The sequence below is a fragment of the Barbus barbus genome, assembly GCF_936440315.1.
Source record: "Barbus barbus genome assembly, chromosome: 38".
NCBI lineage: Eukaryota > Metazoa > Chordata > Actinopteri > Cypriniformes > Cyprinidae > Barbus > Barbus barbus.
Window position 1 is genome coordinate 20766460 of NC_136716.1, and position 18332 is coordinate 20784791.

Sequence of the window (18332 nt, forward strand, 5' to 3'; positions counted from 1 at the left end):
GTTGCAAACAAAGTTTAAGAATAACCATAAATCTATTACAAAATCTCTTCTCTATTGTCTGTTTATTTGTTGCGGTTTCCGTATAAGGAGTTGCGCACTTCAATCCCGATCCGGTCTTCAAAACAAATGCCAACAACTCTGTGGATAATAATTCCTAATAAAACCACACGTATGGCTCTTCAAGAACACTTTTAGTCACAGCAGATCAGACATTAATGACCTTGGGGATGCGTGTCACAGAGGCGAAGAGCGGTCTTAAATCTTTCAATAAAACTTGCTCTCAGAAGTAAAGCAAATTCAGATGGACCATCAGTCTTTCAAATCCCACGAGTTCCATCATGTCTTATTCATTATCTACACACAGTTCCCAGTCCTTCCATTTCCTCCCACTAGTGTGAGAGCTTCCTCTTTAAGTGTCTGGTCCAAATGTAATCTCAGTATATCAGATGTCTGTGCTTATACTATATCTCGAGACAGTATTTACGAGTCGCTATTTATAATGTACTATTTATGATTTATTTCATTACTGAACTTCTTTTTACTGTCTGTCTATTCTGGTTTCTCTTGATTTTTGCAGAGATATAGTAGTACAGTACACTGCACCATGTGTTTTTCATTAGAAAGTACGACTGAAGCAATCATAAACATATAGTACTTCCCCACCCAGAATTTTATGATGTGGTGAAACTGACCGTGTTATGCCTTGGGCTGTGCTGCAATATTCATACACTGTTGTTTTGTTTGCTGACATTAAATGTAAACTGAGTGGGATCAGACCGGAGAGAATCTGACTTCGGCAGATGGCCATGACGTAGTGGAACCAGAGATATTTCCTTCAACATGTGTGTGTAATGTGCAACACCCCATTCCTGAGAGAGAGAAAAGAGCATTTGCCAAGAATGCATTGAGCACAGGCTCTTGATCCAGTTTCTTTTGTTCCTAAACTGGACAACTTTGAAGACAATTCCAGGTATGTAAAGATAAACACAGCACTTTTCCTTCTATAGAGTGAAATGGGATCCTTATCCTATTAGATGACACATTTACAGTTGTTTGTTTGTTTGTGTGTTTTTTAGAGTAAATGCTGTTTACTGTGCAGGCCAACAGAGATGACAACTGTTTCAAATGAAGCTATAAAATCTGGCTTTTATTTTCTTTCTATGTTTGCTTTTAATGTAGGTCGCTGGAGGAAACAGTCTGAACTGGATCCGTTTCAAACCCTCCAAGTCTGTTTTATAACTCTTGAGAGTCAGTTGCTTCATGCTGAGAAATTTCACTCTAGTCGCTCAAAGTCTCTCTGAACAAATGCACACACAATCAAATAACATGTGCGTCTCTTTTAGCTCATGTGCTGTTACAGAACTAACTTTTGACACAATCATTCTCTGTGTGCAAAATTATTCAGCTAACCTGCCCCACAGTTACAGTTGGTGGGGTTTTAGATTTAAGTAAGCTTTTCTTTATCAACATCACAGACTAGAAGATCTGGACATATTAAGTGTACAATCATTAGCAGGATAGATAAATAAATAAATGATGATAGAATTTTCTTTCTTTCTTTTTTTTGAGTGAACTATCCCTTTAAGACCTGCTTTTAGATCTTGTATTCTAAATCATAAGTCTTTCAAAATATTTCATCAGTATTTTCTGATGCAGTCATATGATTTTCAGATGTTGTTCATCTGGTACAGTGTGATGGGTGATTTGAACTGAAAGAGCAATCCGTAGGCAGCTGAGTTGATGTCATCACATAGGCTGCTAGCAATTTATGAAGTCACTCCTCTGGTTAGCTTCTAAAAACAATGAGCCACAGACTTTCTGTCCTTCAGACCCTCATTGACTAATATTATGGAACTGAAGCAAGCTCTGGAATAGATATCTGACCTAATCACATCCACTGATCATGTCTCTGTCATCAATGTGAAAGACATAGATATCACAGATGTGCTCTCTGGACTTTCTCTGTCCAAAGAGAGAGTATGGATGACTGTATCTCTCCTTGAATCTGTGTTATATCTGCTTGGATCAACCAGTGAAAAAACAAGCCCATATATTCCTGTAATCATGCCTGTCTCTGACACATATCTTGGTCGGCCATGGCTGTCACACCCTCCCAGCCCCCACATTAACAGCCATCTGTCTCTCATTTGGATTTGTGACAAGGGCACCAGGACCTTGGGGCATGTGTGACAAGCAGCGGAGGTAAGGTGGTGATGTGAAGGGCTTTACAAAGACCTATCTATAGCACTCAACTGCCCCCCGGCCCGGTGCCCAAGGTGTCAACTAGAACATATTGATCTCCCTCTGTTGCCCATAAATCAACTGTAATTGTTATGATGCTGGCAACACTTTAGTGGATGTCCCCTCTTGTAAAATTCATGTAAATGAACCACTGCAGTCAACATGATATGAGCCATTGAGGTTTCAGTTGCCTGAAAGCATTTAAACAACATTTTCATGTTTCGCATTTCCTTTCATACTCACTAAAACTAAGCAGAAAAAAGCAAACTTTGTGCCTCATCAAACAGAGATAAGTCAAAGTGAGTAAAATATATCAAATGGACCAGACAGAGTTTACTAAAAAAGGGGATACTTTACAGTTAGCCGATCACTATTGCTAAATAAAACCTGACAGTGTAATTGGGATCCCAACATGGAACACTTAATAAACAGCAACTAAGAAGATAAATAAATATGTAAATAATGTTATTTCTATCTTTAAAGGTAGGGTAGGCAATTACGGAAAGGTTAGCGATAGCAAGCTAGCTTTGAAAGCAAGATCTCCACCCTCCCTGCATAATCGCTCTGCAAAGCCACGTCTCCCCTAAAACTCGCGAACACACTCAGACCTGTGCAGTAGTGTAGTCTAGTTTTTTGTAGTGAGCATACTGTGATTTTTCCCTCCCTCACCCGTCCCAAAGCGACACCCAATAAGCACCACTCACTAATGTGTAGAGTATGCATCTACATGTAACTGACAGCATTCTGAAAGACTGCTTATGTGATATCATCATGTCAATTTATTATAAGCAACACAAGACAGCCAATGACATTTACAGCTGGGGAGACTGGACTGATCATCTAACTCAGCCAGTTAAGAGCTTCATTTTTCCTAAATATGGTCCTTGGAGCACAGGTTTGCTCTGGCAATTTTCAATGCACATTTATGAGTGCCTGTTTTTAAATTCCCTAGCCTGACCTTCAGTCCACAAGGCTGGCCAGCAGTTCTCATCTCTCTCATCATCTGAAACAAGGAGAAATAAAGACTGTATTCAGTTTAACTGCTGTACACAGACACACACACATATCTGTGTTATCTCTCCCCTTCTCCTGCATTCATTGATCCGCAAACTAATGTTACTGAAGTTATCAGCTTATGCTGGCCTGAGAAAATCAACATACTGTTAACTGTGTAAAAGATACTTAGTACAGTTGACTGATCTGTCACTGCTCCCCGGGCTGTAGCTGGGGTTTGCTGGGCCCCGGTGTAAGTTGCACCTGTGGGCCCTGTTTGAAATAGTTTAATATGTTTGTTCTATATATTTATTTGTGCTATTTAAACAATGTTTAAGCTTTTTCAAGTTTGTAGGTGTCCAGGTACAGAAACCGAATAATCAAATATAAAATAGCATTGCATAGTCTTCACTGTATAAATTAAATATAGATTAATTCTTGTTAAGCTACAACGTAGTTCAGTAAAAAGCTGTGAGTGATTTTCTCTGATTTAATGTCTTATATTAACATTAAGGACACCGACAGCTAGTAAATTAGGCGCAATCACTTTAAGAGACAATACATCCAATATGATACACCTGATATTATTTTTTTTCTCAACTGTTCACGTTCACTTAAGTTTACGTTTGCTCTCTATTATGTGCACACGCGAGATCTCTTTTGAGTTTTTCCGCGTCCTGTGTTTGAATGTTTATAAACTCTTTTGAATGTTTAAATGGGTAAGGCATAAAAACGCGTGCAAATAATAAGCTTTCGTGGTTACGTGCAGCAGTGGCGCATTGTTAGGATGGCCTCAGCCAGTCAGTTGAAATGAAAGAGTTGCGCTATAGCACTGGTCATCAACAGAAACACAGCGTGATTTTCAAAAAGTTAGTGCTTCTTTCGCAACACAGACGGGGTGAATATATGAATGAATGTGTGAAAGTTCTGTCACAAAGATGTTGTTCCGTATCCTCGTGATTTTTTAAGTGGGTATACGGAAATCCTTGACCTTGGCTAGTGGGTATATGCAATAAGTGGTGTATTGAATGTACCGCTATCAGATTACCGCAGGTCTCATTCACCTGTGAGAAAACATTACAGTACAAAGAGCATATTACAATAATAACGCCTTTCATTCTCGCTGGAAAGTGCTGATGACTTATGTCTGCACAAACAGGGTGTGCAGAGGTATGCAAATACATATTTGACTGGCAGCTAGGACAGCCTATCATAATGTTAGGACCAAACATTTTGATTGGACGAACATTTTATGGTCCTAGGCCTTCCACAGACAATATGAATGCATATAAATTTAGACCACTTATCTAGTGATTGCTATATCGGGATGTAAAGAGACTTTCAGCCAGCGTAACAAAAATTTGTTTTGAACCAAATCACCTACCCTACCTTTAAGCTTTGACTAAAAATAATTCCTTACAATGGAAATAAATGTAGAAATGAAATAATATTATTTCGGTCTCTTATCAGCCTTCAACAAAAATAGTGCATTACAATGTACAAGAACTTTATGCTTTAATGAGGGAAGGAACTACATTTCCATGAAATGTTGCTTCATGGCTGTGGATGTTTGCGGCAGAGATCTTTTGAGGTGATCTTTCTCACCTGTATGTTTTTTTTTTTTGCAGAATCGGTAAATGTAGTTTGTGAATTCCTCTGGTAAACACTATTCTTTGAAAACAGGTTGAAATAATGCAAACTGATAGATCAACAAAAAAGGGCTTGTTTCCCCATGGAGAAAATGAATGGAATTTTAACTTCTGAAACCCGACTGCTGCACTATTAGAAAATATCTGACAACAAAATGCTGTGATTGACCAACCAGAATTGAGTCCAGAAAGCTAGAAATATGTGTTGTGTAACGGAGCCGACGAGACATATGCGGATCCATTTCCAAGATTTTATTAATAAACAGTCAAATAACAGGCAGGGTCAAATCACCAGCAAACGAGTATGGCACGGGCAAGACACAAGAGTAATCCTAGGGCTGGCGTGGGTCCTCGATCGGCGAATAATATCCAGAGGGCTTGAGAAGAGGGGTAGTCCAATAACCTGAGCAACAATCCAAACGAGGTACACAGAGTCCGAAACGGAGAGACAAGGGTAAATCCACAATACAAGGGCGGGAAACAGGAAACGAGACTATAAACAAAACAAACTAAACTTAAACTTACAGACAGAGTGCATTTATGGTTTCTGAGTCCATGACAGGCAGGGTTAAGAGTTCCACGGTGGGTCCTTGGGCTGTGACAAGGCTAATAGAGCCTACAGGGAGCTCGGGTAAGGTTTCTGGGATCGTAACTGGACAAGTGGGGCAAAAAAAAAAAAAAAAAAAACGGATTCATAGATAGGAATGGGACAAACACAGTTCAACATCAGACACAATGCATAAATCGGGACCGACAGATCAAATTCAGACTCAGCAACAGCATTAAGACAGACAGACAACTCAAGTTTACATTCCTTGACGCAAACAGGCAGGACAGACAGTTCAAAACCAAATACATTAGATGAGACTAGACAAATGGACAGTTCAAAATCAACCACCATGGCTGATTCAGCACAGGACGAGAATTCAGAGATGGCCTCCTCGGCCGGTTCAGAACAGGACAAAAAGTTCATAAGTGGCCTCTGTAGCCACGACAGGACAGGTTGAGAATTCAAGAACAGCCCTTTTGGCTGCGACAGGACAGGCAAAGAGTTCACAGACGGCCTCCATAGCCGCGACAGGACGAGGATTCATAGATGGCCTCCATAGCCGTGACAGGGCAGGACAGGAGTTCAGGGACAGTCCTTTTGGCTGCAACAGAACAGACAAAGCATTGGTGAGTGGATACCACTGACACCTCCGAAGGTTCTGCAGTAGTTGCCGCCACCTCTGGAGGTTCTACAGTGGTAACAATCTCCTTGACCGCGACATGACAGGCTGAGAGTACATTGCTGGGCGCCACCACCATAAAAGAAGCGGAAGCGAACACCACCGCTTCGGGAGTTTCTGCGGCATGTGCCGCCACCTCTGGAGAAGCTGCAGCGGGTGCCATGGCCTGATGCAGTTCTGATGTGGTGTACGCAGCCCAAACGCAACAAAGTTATCCCCATCATGGGAAGCGCTTCGGACAGGGGAATTAGTGCAGGAACTGGAGGGGTAAAGTGAGCTGGTTTGGGGATACCAGCTGCACGTGCAGACACCAGTGGTGCATCCCTCACACTGGATATCAGACTAGGATACTGAAGGACTGACCTTGAATATCTGGGTGTGGCAGATCAGCGGAGACGTGAGGAGATTCTGGCAGATCAGCGGAGACTCGAGGAGACGGATGATCAATGGTGACTTGACTAGACTCACGGAGATTATCCATAACTTGACTTGGCTCTTTAAGGTCGACTGTGAATTGACTTGGCTCATGACTGGCAGCAATGGCATGATGGGGTGTTGTTGAGTCCACCATCTTGCGATCAGGTTCTGCCATCACCGCCATTTTGTGAGCGCACTCTGATGCAGCCACCATATCAGTCAATGACACAGTGTTGCATTCCTCCTCCGCGACACCCACAGTGAATGGAGAGCCAACACACAACAGAGCATAGTCCAAAAACTGACTTAGTGAAGAACGTGGATAATAGTCTTGCAGTGTACATACCTGGCCAGTATTGTTCATGAAAGCCGCTGGATCCTTGGGTGGCCGAGTATTCTGTAACGGGGCGAACGAGACGTGAGACATGCGGATCCATTTGCAAGCTTTTATTAATAAACAGTCAAATAACAGGCAGGGTCAAATCACCAGCAAACAAGTATGGCACGGGCAAGACACAAGAGTAATCCTAGGGCATGTGTGGGTCTTTCGATCGGCGAACAATATCCAGAGAGCTTGAGAAGAGGGGTAATCCAATAACCTGAGCAACAATCCAAACGAGGTAAACACAGAGTCCGAAACGGAGAGACAAGGGTAAATCCACGATACAAGGGGCGGGAAACAGGAAAGGAGACTATAAACAAAACAAACTAAACTTAGACTTACAAAACATAGACTGGCTCGGTAAGGCAGCTAACACTAGGAGAGTGTTATACGCAAAACAATACTCTGCAAAGACAGAGAGGAAGTTCAAGGCTTATAAAGCGTGTGTAATCAGTGCAATCAGCTGTGTGATCAGAGCAATGTGAGATTGGTGACAGCTGTGTGTGGTCAGTGCAATGGATGATGGGAATTGTAGTCCGTGGGTGAAGAGCAAAAGTAGTGTGGTGCAAGAGTCAATATGATGGAAGGGCGACCTCTGATGGTGAGTGTACGGAAGACCATGAACCGGATTCGTGACATGTTGGTTAACCTTAGAACATCCATATTTTGTTAAATGTTTGAGGCTTTTAAATCCATGTTAAGCTTAGGTTGTCTTTTTTCTTATCTATAATGAAACTATATATCATTATCTTAGTATTATATATGTGCTACTTAATTATATTTAACTGAGCTGTAAATATATGCTTTTTAGCTACTGTATTTTTGGGCCTGTTTCCTTTCATTTTTTGATTAATAACATAAAGCAAAGGAACTGTCGAGATGGAAATTAGCCATTCGTCTATAACTAATTTGTTTGAATGTTGATTAATGTACACTGTCTCTTTTTAAATAAATAAAAAAGGAAAGACACACAAATGCAATGATTGTGAGATTTGTTTTTAGCTGAATCACATCATCCCCACAGCTTCACACCAGTACGTCCATTTCCATACTTTCTGGTTTCTTTCCTTGTCTATTAGCATTTAGTGGCTACATGTGGTTTCGAGAGTCACCTCAGGGCATCTCTTTGCCTTGAGCGAACTTTCCTTTTTATTGAGAGGAAAAGAAGAAGAAATGAAGTGGCAGCAAGTGTGGTTGTAGGTCAGGACTGCCCATCTACTTGCAGGGTGGCATGTTGTGATGCCTGTGGCTTCCTCTGCTCTCCAGTTTTCCAGCCTAATGTTCAATGCACTTATACCCTCTTTCTCCTCCCGCTGTGAGCCAGCGCATCAGATATGTTACATTACCCACTATGCATAATGGATTAGCAATAAATCTATTTCTGTAACGGGGCTATGTCTCCTGCATTATGTCTCTAAGGTCTTTATTAGTGAATACCAATGATTTTGTGCAGAAAGAACGCAACCAGAGAGAGAATGAAAAGGGGAGATGAGGGGGAGGAATGGAGCTAAAATAGCTGTTGTGGAGGGTGCTATATAACCCAGGGAGAGAAAAGAGTTTGGTGGCACTGTATTATTCAGTGTTGTTAAAACACTTATGCATTCTCAGCATCTGAAGATAATAGTTTTGTACTTCGTGCGTCAAAAAAAACCCAAAAAACTAACAGGTTATGTAATGTAGAAAATTCTTCTTTTTAGAATTTTAGAATTTAGAAAATTTTCTGATGCAAATCTTTCACCTAATGAGCATGATCAGGCCCATATGGAATCTGTGCCACAGAAAGCTTTTAAGTTTTTCATAGAACATATATATATATATTTATTTTTTGAACACACACACATATACCGCTCTTTGAAAAATGTGGGGTCAGTAAGAACAGTAAAATAGGAAGGATGCATTAACTTGATCAAAAAAGACATCTACATTGTTATAAAAAAATAATTTCAAATACATGCTGTTCTTTTGAAGTTTCTATTCACCTTATATTTCTCCAAATATTATATTCACCAAAATTCTATCCCCACTCATTGCAAATCAATTCTAAACGAAACTTTATGGCAGAGACTGTTTGCACTAAGTGCAAATAGCAATGGGTTCTATTTTACACTAAGTGCAAATAGCTATAGATTCTATTGACACTATGTTAAAATAACAGGATTTTCTGCTGTTTATAATACTTATTTCTTATTACTGAAGACCTTGATTAGCTGGATCAGGTGTGTTTGATTAGGGTTGAAGCTAAACTGTGCAGAGCCGTGACCCTCCAGGAATTGAGTTTGAGACCAATGAGTTAAATGATCGTCTTTTGAACTGTTGACTAGCCCAATCACACGTTGGTGGGAAGAGTTAGTGTAAATAGCCTCTGCCAACAAGGCGGGCTATTTGCACTTAGTGTAAATAGGCACTCCGAAATTGTATTGTTGTTAAATATAAAAAAAGCAATTTCTTTATAATTAATTAGGCTATGGCTAATTTTATTATGATTTTAGCTGCCAGTAAAAGTCTAATACTCTGCTTATCACATTTTTGCATGTTTAATTTCATGCCACATAATTCTGCATATTTTCCCTTAACATGAGCACAGAGCAAACAAAATTTCCTTTGGTTTTTGTTCGAATTCATAATGTTCCAGTAGATAAGGTTGAGGAAAGAATTAATCAAACTAAGGGTGCCACAGGTGTGAACCCCAGTCTAGATGTCACTGCCATCATTTTTTAAAGGTATTTTTTAATGGTGTTTGTGGTGTTTATCGCAAGCCGATTAAATTCAAAAATATTCTTCAAATGGAGGAACAAATTTGGCACACCATGGTCTCCCAATAGTTAGAACCTCCAGCTGTTTTTTTTTTGAGTGACAGGTGATGGGCAGCTGAATCCACAGCTAAGGTGGGCTGCCTCACTGGAGGTGGTCTTAAGAATATCTGCTGAAATGCCTGGCCACATATGAATTGCAGTGATGCAGAAATGCTTTTTTGATGATATGAAAAGTCTTGTAGAGTAAACATGAAATAGGGAATCATGACTCAAATACACATTTAGGAGACTGTATGCTTGACACAGTCTTGATCCATCTGAAATGAGACGCATGGTCTAAATAAGGATAAAGAGATAAAAATTCAGTGTTATTTATGTGGGCAGCATCTCACAGAATTCTTGTCACATACAGTGTAAATTTACTCATACATTTTTGCCAATCACTTTCTTGCCAATGTGACTTAATTACAATTACATAGGAGCTTATAGTTTTCTTTAATGCACATTTTAAAATAATTATATATATACAATTTATATAAATACACTACTATTCAAAAATTACATATCAGTAAGTTTAAAAAAAATAATAAAATAAATTAATACTTTTCTTCAGAAGTTTGTGTTTAATTTATCAAAAGTGACAGTAATTGCTCCTGAAAATTCAGCTTTGCCATCACAGGAATATATAACATTTTAAAATATATGATGTTATTTTAAATTGTAATAATATTTCACAATATTACTGTTTTTACTATTTTTGTCAAAAAATATACAGCCTTGGTAAGCATAAGACTAAGATACAAAACATTAAAAAATCTGATCGACCGCAAACTTTTGAAAGGTATACAGTACATAATTTACAAAACATGGTTGAAAAAATATATAAAACATAATAAATACAACACAATGAATTAACAGTGAATGATAATTATCTTTATAGCTTGAGCCTGTGTTTGTGTACCATATTCTTCTGTTTTACATGGACAATTGTGTCAATAGACTATAATGGACAGTCATGATGCCTAAGCATGAACTGAACTTTGACCTTTTAAATGACCCAGGCCTCATGCTGAATGTAAAGCTTGTTTGGCTTGTTGACAGAACCGCATGCATGCACAAGGCAAAAGCAGATACAGTTGTCTGTTTAACTCCTTCTTGGCTGTGGTATGTATGCTATTACGTGGGAGAGACACTTAGTAGTCTACATATATCCATCATAACAAATATCATAAACAATGCATTCTCATTCTCTGTTTTCCACTGATATATACACTCAATGGACTGCAGAGTACTGACAGACTACAAACCAACCTTTGTTACTACACAAAGACCCAGTGGTAAAACATGCATCATTCACCATGTCATACACAATGTACATTCCCAGATATACAGCATTCTTAAAGTGGGTACAAACACAAACTGGATGCTTATGTACAATGGCATAATTGTTCGATGAGCATACATTACCCAAACACACATGCAAACATGCAAATATATAGAGTTCTTCACAAACACACGGTGAACAAACATTGTTTAACATAATCACACAACTGGGACACACACTCTCATCGCCATGTCACAAGTAACTGCCAGCCTGTCCACACATGAAAGCAAAACAGGTGCAGAAGATCCTTGTGTCTGTTTTACAACAATGCCATTTGTCTTTTGACCAAAATACAGCTTTCAAATGGTTTTCTTGTCAGATAACTGTGCTCTTAAAGGAACAGTTCGCTAAAAAAAAATGCTGAAAATTTACTTAGGATGTAGATTGTTTCTTCAATAGAACAGATATGGAGAAATTACATCACTTGATGACCAATGGATCCTCTGCAGTGAATGGGTGCCGTCAAAATGAAAGTCCAAACAGCTGATTAAAATAATCCACAAGTATTCCACATGACTTCAGTCCATCAGTTAACGTCTTGTGAAGTGAAAAGCTGCAACAACAAAACAAATTCATCATTAAGACATTTTTAGCTAAACTAAATATCTTCTATCCATAACATTGCTTCTGCAGTGAAAATCCATTTCATCTGAATCAGGAGAGAAATATGCACAGATCAAGCACCATTTATAAGCAAAAACCCAGTCCAATGCAGTTCTTAACAAATATGTTGGTGGATTTTGATATGACAACATGGGATGAACTACTTTTCTTGTCTTTTTTTTTACCAGATGAAGCATTATTACGTATAGGTTATGGTATTTTGGTATTTTGACCAGAAGTGATGGTTTAAAGTTAAAATGCCTCAAATGATGAATTTCTTTATTACATAGTTTTTCACTTCAAAATATGTTAATTGATAGACTGGAGTTGAGTTGTGGAATATTGTGATGATTGTGTCAGCTGTTTGATCAGACTCTTGTTCTGATGGCACCCATTCACTCACTGGTGAGCAACAAATGTAACTCTGTTTTTCAAACCTGTTCCGATAAAGAAACAAACTCTTCTATATCTGGGATGACCTGATGGTCAGTAAATTTTCAGCAAAATTTCCTTATTTTATTTTAGTTCCAGAAGCCCTTTCACTATACGTCATAAAAGGGAATAAAAGATTATGTCAACTTCCAGTTCATGATACATTTAAAGGTAAAGTATGCAGTACAATTAATGGATGCTGTCTGTTTGTACAACCAATGGCAGATGAAAGTGAAACCCTGTTTGAAAAAAAGTCATTTTTTGCACTTCTGTTTAGTGATGAAATTGCACATTTCAGTTATATTTAGTGATTGTGGCCATCATTAAATGATTTCTTAGAAGAAAACAGGCCCTCTGTTCAAAAAGGATATGGGCTAAAAGAAAGCATGTGTGATGTGCACATCAGAATAATACATCTGTCTTGTTTTTTCAACTTTCCACAAAGAAAATGAAATACCTTTTTCTTTGTTTTGCTCAAAGCCTTTAATAATCCATCTTAATGAGGTGTCAATCAAATGACTATGTGTTTTTTTCCTCTGAGATTTTCACATTTTCTTTTGTCAATATATCTCACTGGCTTTGTCTAGTGAACTGTTTTCTCTCTCGCTATCAGAAAAAGGTGCAGTAATGAAATGGTCTGTTCTCTCACTAGTCTGTTAATTACTTCTCTATTTATTTAGCGGTTGTGCTGTCGTAATGGGAGGCCCTGGGGATTGTCTGACTCCCATGCTAAATAGCCTGCATTCCAATCCCTTGATGCCTAGACTAATACCATCCTCACTTTCATCTCTACAGCCTGACAAATTAGCACCCATTTGATTCCCTATTGTGAAAAATAAGGGGAGAAAGGGCTGCACAGCATCCTGGAGGAATCGTCTGACCACTGAAATATCAGTTATATATAGATATCTCTGTCATGGAGAGCAAATGTTTTAGCACCAACCGATGTTATCCATAAAAAACCTTGTCCATTGAAATATCATCCTCTCTGTGCAAAAACAAAAACAAAAAAAAATCACGCTTTATATAATGGCATTGTCTGGCTAGTTTTAAATTAATGATTATATTTATTATTAATAACAATTTTATATACATGTATATTCCTGTTTTAAGCATAATCACTTAATTTAGTTTGATTTATGCTTAAAACAAGACAGAAAATTCTATTATATAAATGTATTTTGCTATATAGAGAATTTTCTAAGCTTCATGCTTAAAAATGATAACAAATATATATTTTTAAAATATATAACATTATATAATATATATTCTAATTCATTAAATATACTATATATAAATTGTTGAATGTTTTTTTTTTATATTTATTGAAAAAAATGTGCTGATCAAGAAAATATGTTTTGCAGTGTGTGCGAGGTTTAGTTTGCTAACCCACACTGTCCCTGCACGCTCGCTCAGAGTACAATCACAAAGGCGGTAGGAACACTTAGGTAAGGAGGCAGAACCCAGTATGAATGCAGAGAACTTCGACAAGTCTTTTTCTCCTGTTTTTGGATCTGTTTTCCCCTTGCACTTACCATGGTTGCCTAAAACATTACAAGGCACAAATCTGATCCTAGGTCAGCATTTCATCATCAAACCGTTCCCTGCAAGAGGGCCTCTCACTCTGGCCTTTAGTTGTTGTGAGAGCAATAGCTAGAGTCTGTGTCTATCTGCATAAGAATGCTGCCCACTTCACAGAGGAAGGAGGAGGGCTGCAAGAATTGATGAAAACCTTTCCTGTTCCTCCAAGCCCTTTCATTCCCCTCTGTCCTGTTTCTCAAAACTTGGCTGAGATGTTTCACACACTCCTGCCTATGCATTTGCACCACTTCCAGAAAGAAAACCTGCTTACAAGGTGGGTTTGAACATGTAAAATGCACGCTTATGAAACAAAGACAGTGAAGACACTGGCCTAGTCAAACTTGATTATAAGACCAAAATATCCACCATGCTTCCTCTAAGATAATCTTATCTGTAAGACAGTCCATGTTTAAATTTTTAGTAATGCATTGGAATGCAGAAAAATACCCACTTTCTTTTTTTTCCTCATATCATTGCTTCGGGGTTGTTTGTTTTACAATAGCTGAAAGTCTGAAAATTTAAATATAGTAAGGTTTAGGGTTAGAAAGCGGCTAGTTGTCACACAAGTTGGCTGTATTTCAGTAGGCTAACTATAACGTTTTGAATGTTTGCATATTTTCATTCATTTAGAATCTGTACTAATCATATTGACTTTAATATAAGAACAACATGTCTATGGGAGCTCCTCCCCGCAAGAAATATGTGAGAGGGTCTGCATCTGTGAGAGAGGGAGAAAGACAAATTGAGCAGGTTTCTCCTCCCTTTGGCGACTTCGCACGATGGCAATGTTGAGCAGTGTAGGGTTGATCATGATCATGTGACAGACAGCTTTGGGAGAGAACAGCTCTGAACACAGAAACATCAGGCGCAACTAAAGGAGTTTCCACTGCGCGAGAGAGACAGAGCCTACAAGTGAACACTGCCCTGCTTTAAAACCGTTATTCAAGTGCTCTGAACGACGTCGACGGGCTGTGGAAAGTTCTGGCGAGAAGCAGTTTTCAACAGCTTGGATAAAGAAACGTTTGGTGGCGATAAAACATTCTCTGTTGAAGAGGACAGACGCATAAATCTCAGCGGGCATGCGGGAGGTTCTGGAGATATTTGACGGCAAACATTCTACAAACAAATAAGAACTTTCGCGCAGATTCCTTTCGTTAATAGCGCTCTCAGTTCTTTTAAAAGCCGATGATCGGAGGTGATACAAAGTTTCAACATTGCGTTTGAAAAGTAGCAACATTGGGGCAGGAGTTTGGAATAAAACAGGGAAAACATATCAAACCCCTCCATTTGCTTTTTTAGGGGGCTGTCGTGTTTTCCTGCATTTTAAAGCAGTTTAAAGAGTTTTTTTTTTTTGGAGGGTAATATTTTAAACATGGTTGGGGAAATGGAAACGAAGGAGAAGTCTAAGCCGACTCCTGATTATCTGATGCAGCTCATGAACGACAAGAAAATGATGAGCAGCCTGCCAAACTTCTGTGGTATCTTCAACCATCTCGAGCGACTGTTAGATGAAGGTGAGAGTTCTACATAATTCTTTAAAAACAACGAATACACTTGATTTGGTTCGTAGTGGATGCCTTCAGATTTATCCTCAAAATGTTGTGTTTTTATTTTTCAGTTTCTTGCTTGTTGTAAACAAGGTCAGGAGTTTGTAAATAATATTTTTTTTTACTTTTCTTGCACGCTACATTATTATGCCAGTTGGTGGCGACAAGTGGGAGTCGTTTAGTTTGAGTTAGTGAGTCTTTGAATCTTTCACTCACTGATTCATTGTAAACATCGAGTCTTTTAGGTCTGAAACAAAACAATCCTTTATTAAAATTTGCGTGTTTATTAATCTAGACTGCAGACTTAAGTGTTTAAACATCATATTTGTTTTACTATAGAAGACAAAAGGAAAACATTTAAGCTGGAAGTGACTTTAATACACTATATTATAGAGACAAAAAGTCATTTCTACATATTCATCATTTATTCGTCCTCTTCCTCTATTTCTTGTGAAGGAGATTACCTCATTCATTCAGTGAAGAGGGTGTTGTTCTTTCAATTAGTCCAACCAATGAAATACTACTTTACAACTGTGCTCAAAATTATGATTTGTTCATGATGAAAGAACACATTTGCTTAGGCCTATCACTTAATAAGTCTGTTCAATCTTTTAGACTGGAACAGTCTAGAATCTTATATGGCAAAATCTTATGTGGTTTAACAGGCATCATAAAATATTTCAAATGGTATAATTTCTTCCCTAAATGACAGTAGCCATAAACATTTTTTTTTAGTTTGCTCAAATGAATCAATTACATGACCTGGAAACATCTCTGATCAAATCCACACAGACTGATTAAATCTGCACAGATACATTATTACAGGCCATGGCGCAGTTGGGTGATACTCAGATTAGAGGAACTACTGGCTGTAATCGAGACTAGCCTACTTGTTGGTTTTGTGAATTTAGTGGTAGGCCTATTTATAACATATATTACAGTGGCAAGTCATCTGCCTAGGCTCTCCAGGGGTGCATTACCCAAAACTATTGTTTGCTAAATGGTCGTTAGTTTTCTATTGAACTCTGTTGGTAGCGCCGGAATTTGCGACCATAGTTGCTTTTGGGAAACGAACCCCTGGTTGGTATTGTAAAGCAAGTTTTGTACTTAAAGCTAGCGTTTACTCAGGGTTGATGCACTTTTAACACATTTGAATGCTGCAGAATGCATGTAACCATCAGTTTTCCTCTGAGAATGCAGGGCAAGCTGAGGACCTGATAACAGAATCACTTCTGTCTTTCTCCTTCACTTTCTTATCATACAGCCCATAGCCGTGGTTTATTTCATTCTCAGTTTATTGCTGATAATCCAGTATAATAATATAAAGGTTATCACTGCAATACTTTTATGGAGAGAAGGGTGATCTGTTCGATTTATATCCACAGTATTTTGTAATCCATTTGAGAGTGAATTCAGTCTGTCTGGTTCTTTAGTACACGGAATCTCTCTAGATTCATCATAACTCACCAATAGCTTGTGGCATATTGAAATATGTGTCATAAATAACCTCACTAAGCCTGGGTTTTTCAGTTCCTCTGTTTAGAGCTAATTTAGCCTTGACTATTCTCTTTATTCAAGCATACTGCAAACTGGACGGAGCTCTTAAAATGTTGATTAGCTGAAAAATCGGTAGAATTTCTTTGATCTAGATTTCCTCTCACTATCACAGAGGGGTGCCAAATCACCCACTGCCTTTTGTATAGCTTTATTGACTCATATATTTTCCTTGTATGAGGATCCCAGTTCTGTCAGGTTATTGTAAAGAGGTTACTATATAATAAGCTTGGTATTTTGCTTGAGCACTTGTAGGCATACTTTTTTTCACACCCAGTGTGTTTTATGATGCCAGTGTCTGCAGTTTCAAATGTTTTTTATTTTTTTACCTACAGGTCAGCATGCTTAGTTCCAATTGTTTATGCAGATTTTTTTTTTAAATGTACTGTTTATAGCACTTGCTCTTAGTGTGTATTGTATTTATAGTGTTTTAAATTAATACAAGCCATTACACATACTATTTGATATTGTGGTGTTATTGTTTCCAGGTTTTGTAAATCTCCAGCATGGGTTTTCTGAGTGCTGCTCTTTTGTTCACACTTCTTCTGTGTTCCCTCTAAGGAACAGATATTCTACTGGTATGCTGCTTATTGAATTATTTGAGTAATTAAGCCATCATGCAAGAAAAATATCTGGGAGAGGATCCAGAAGCAATGTTGAACCTCTCTTTGAAAACACTGGCTTTCCCTTTTATCTTATTTAGATATAAAACGGGACTAGAGCCTCAGGGGGACCTACCAGTGAAATTGTTGCAAAATGTGCTTTTTTGTTCTTTTTACTGAAACTGTTCTGTTGCCTTTGATTATTGCGTAGGATAAATAATATTGGGCTTGTGTTAACAGCATTGCACAAATGTTATTGTTGGAGGCACTTTCAATAAATAGGGTGCAAAATAAGGCCCAAAAAGTGGTCTGCCAAAAGAAGGTGCTTAACCTTCAGAATATCATCAACCTCAGAAGGTCAAAATATTTATTTTCCCCCTCTTCATTTCATAAGTTGTTTTTTTCTTATTTCCTCTAATTTCTCCAAATGAAGTTTAAACCCCCTGATTGAAATTAAATAGGCAAAATTTCTAAAATAAACTAGAAGCTTCCCATAAATTCAAGAAAATTGTTTCTTTGGTTTATTTTATATCAATAAACATTAAACAAACATTGAAACAAAATATCTATAAAATTAACTACGTGGTTCCCATAATTTAAAATATTTTAATGCATTTTCTATCAATAAATGTTAAATAAGCATTGAAATTAAATATACAAAATGTATGAAATAAACTACAGGGTTCCCATAAATAAAAAAATCCAATATTTGTTTGATTGTGTTTTTGCATACCACTTGGCTTAATGTTTTCATCTTATGCAATTCGCCTTAAACATTGTGATTTTAGGGTTTATCTATCTTTATGCTTGTATTGAAGTCTGCCACTTAAATCAGTAATTTGGTAGTTTTCTATGTCTACATAGCATCATGCATTTCCTAAAGGGGTGAAAGTTGCTCCAGGCAAATGTGTTTAGGAAAGTTAGAATTCTCATTAGTGTCTTGACCTCTGGTTGTCCTTGCATTA

At 38.0% G+C, this 18332-nt stretch overlaps 1 protein-coding gene across 4 annotated transcripts in view; it reads left to right on the forward strand.

The window, feature by feature from the left end:
• Positions 1-14384: 14384 nt before the first annotated feature.
• Positions 14385-18332, forward strand: part of LOC306857969 (protein quaking-B-like) — a 40081-nt gene continuing 36133 nt past the window's right edge. For 3 of the 4 annotated variants that reach the window (XM_079398283.1, XM_079398282.1, XM_079398284.1), the window contains exon 1: positions 14390-15178. In XM_079398283.1, coding sequence (XP_079254409.1) covers positions 15037-15178 — 142 coding nt within the window. In that variant the 5' untranslated portion in view covers positions 14390-15036. Of the gene's footprint in view, positions 15179-18332 lie in introns of all 4 variants that reach the window. The other variant, XM_079398281.1, reaches the window with a different exon arrangement.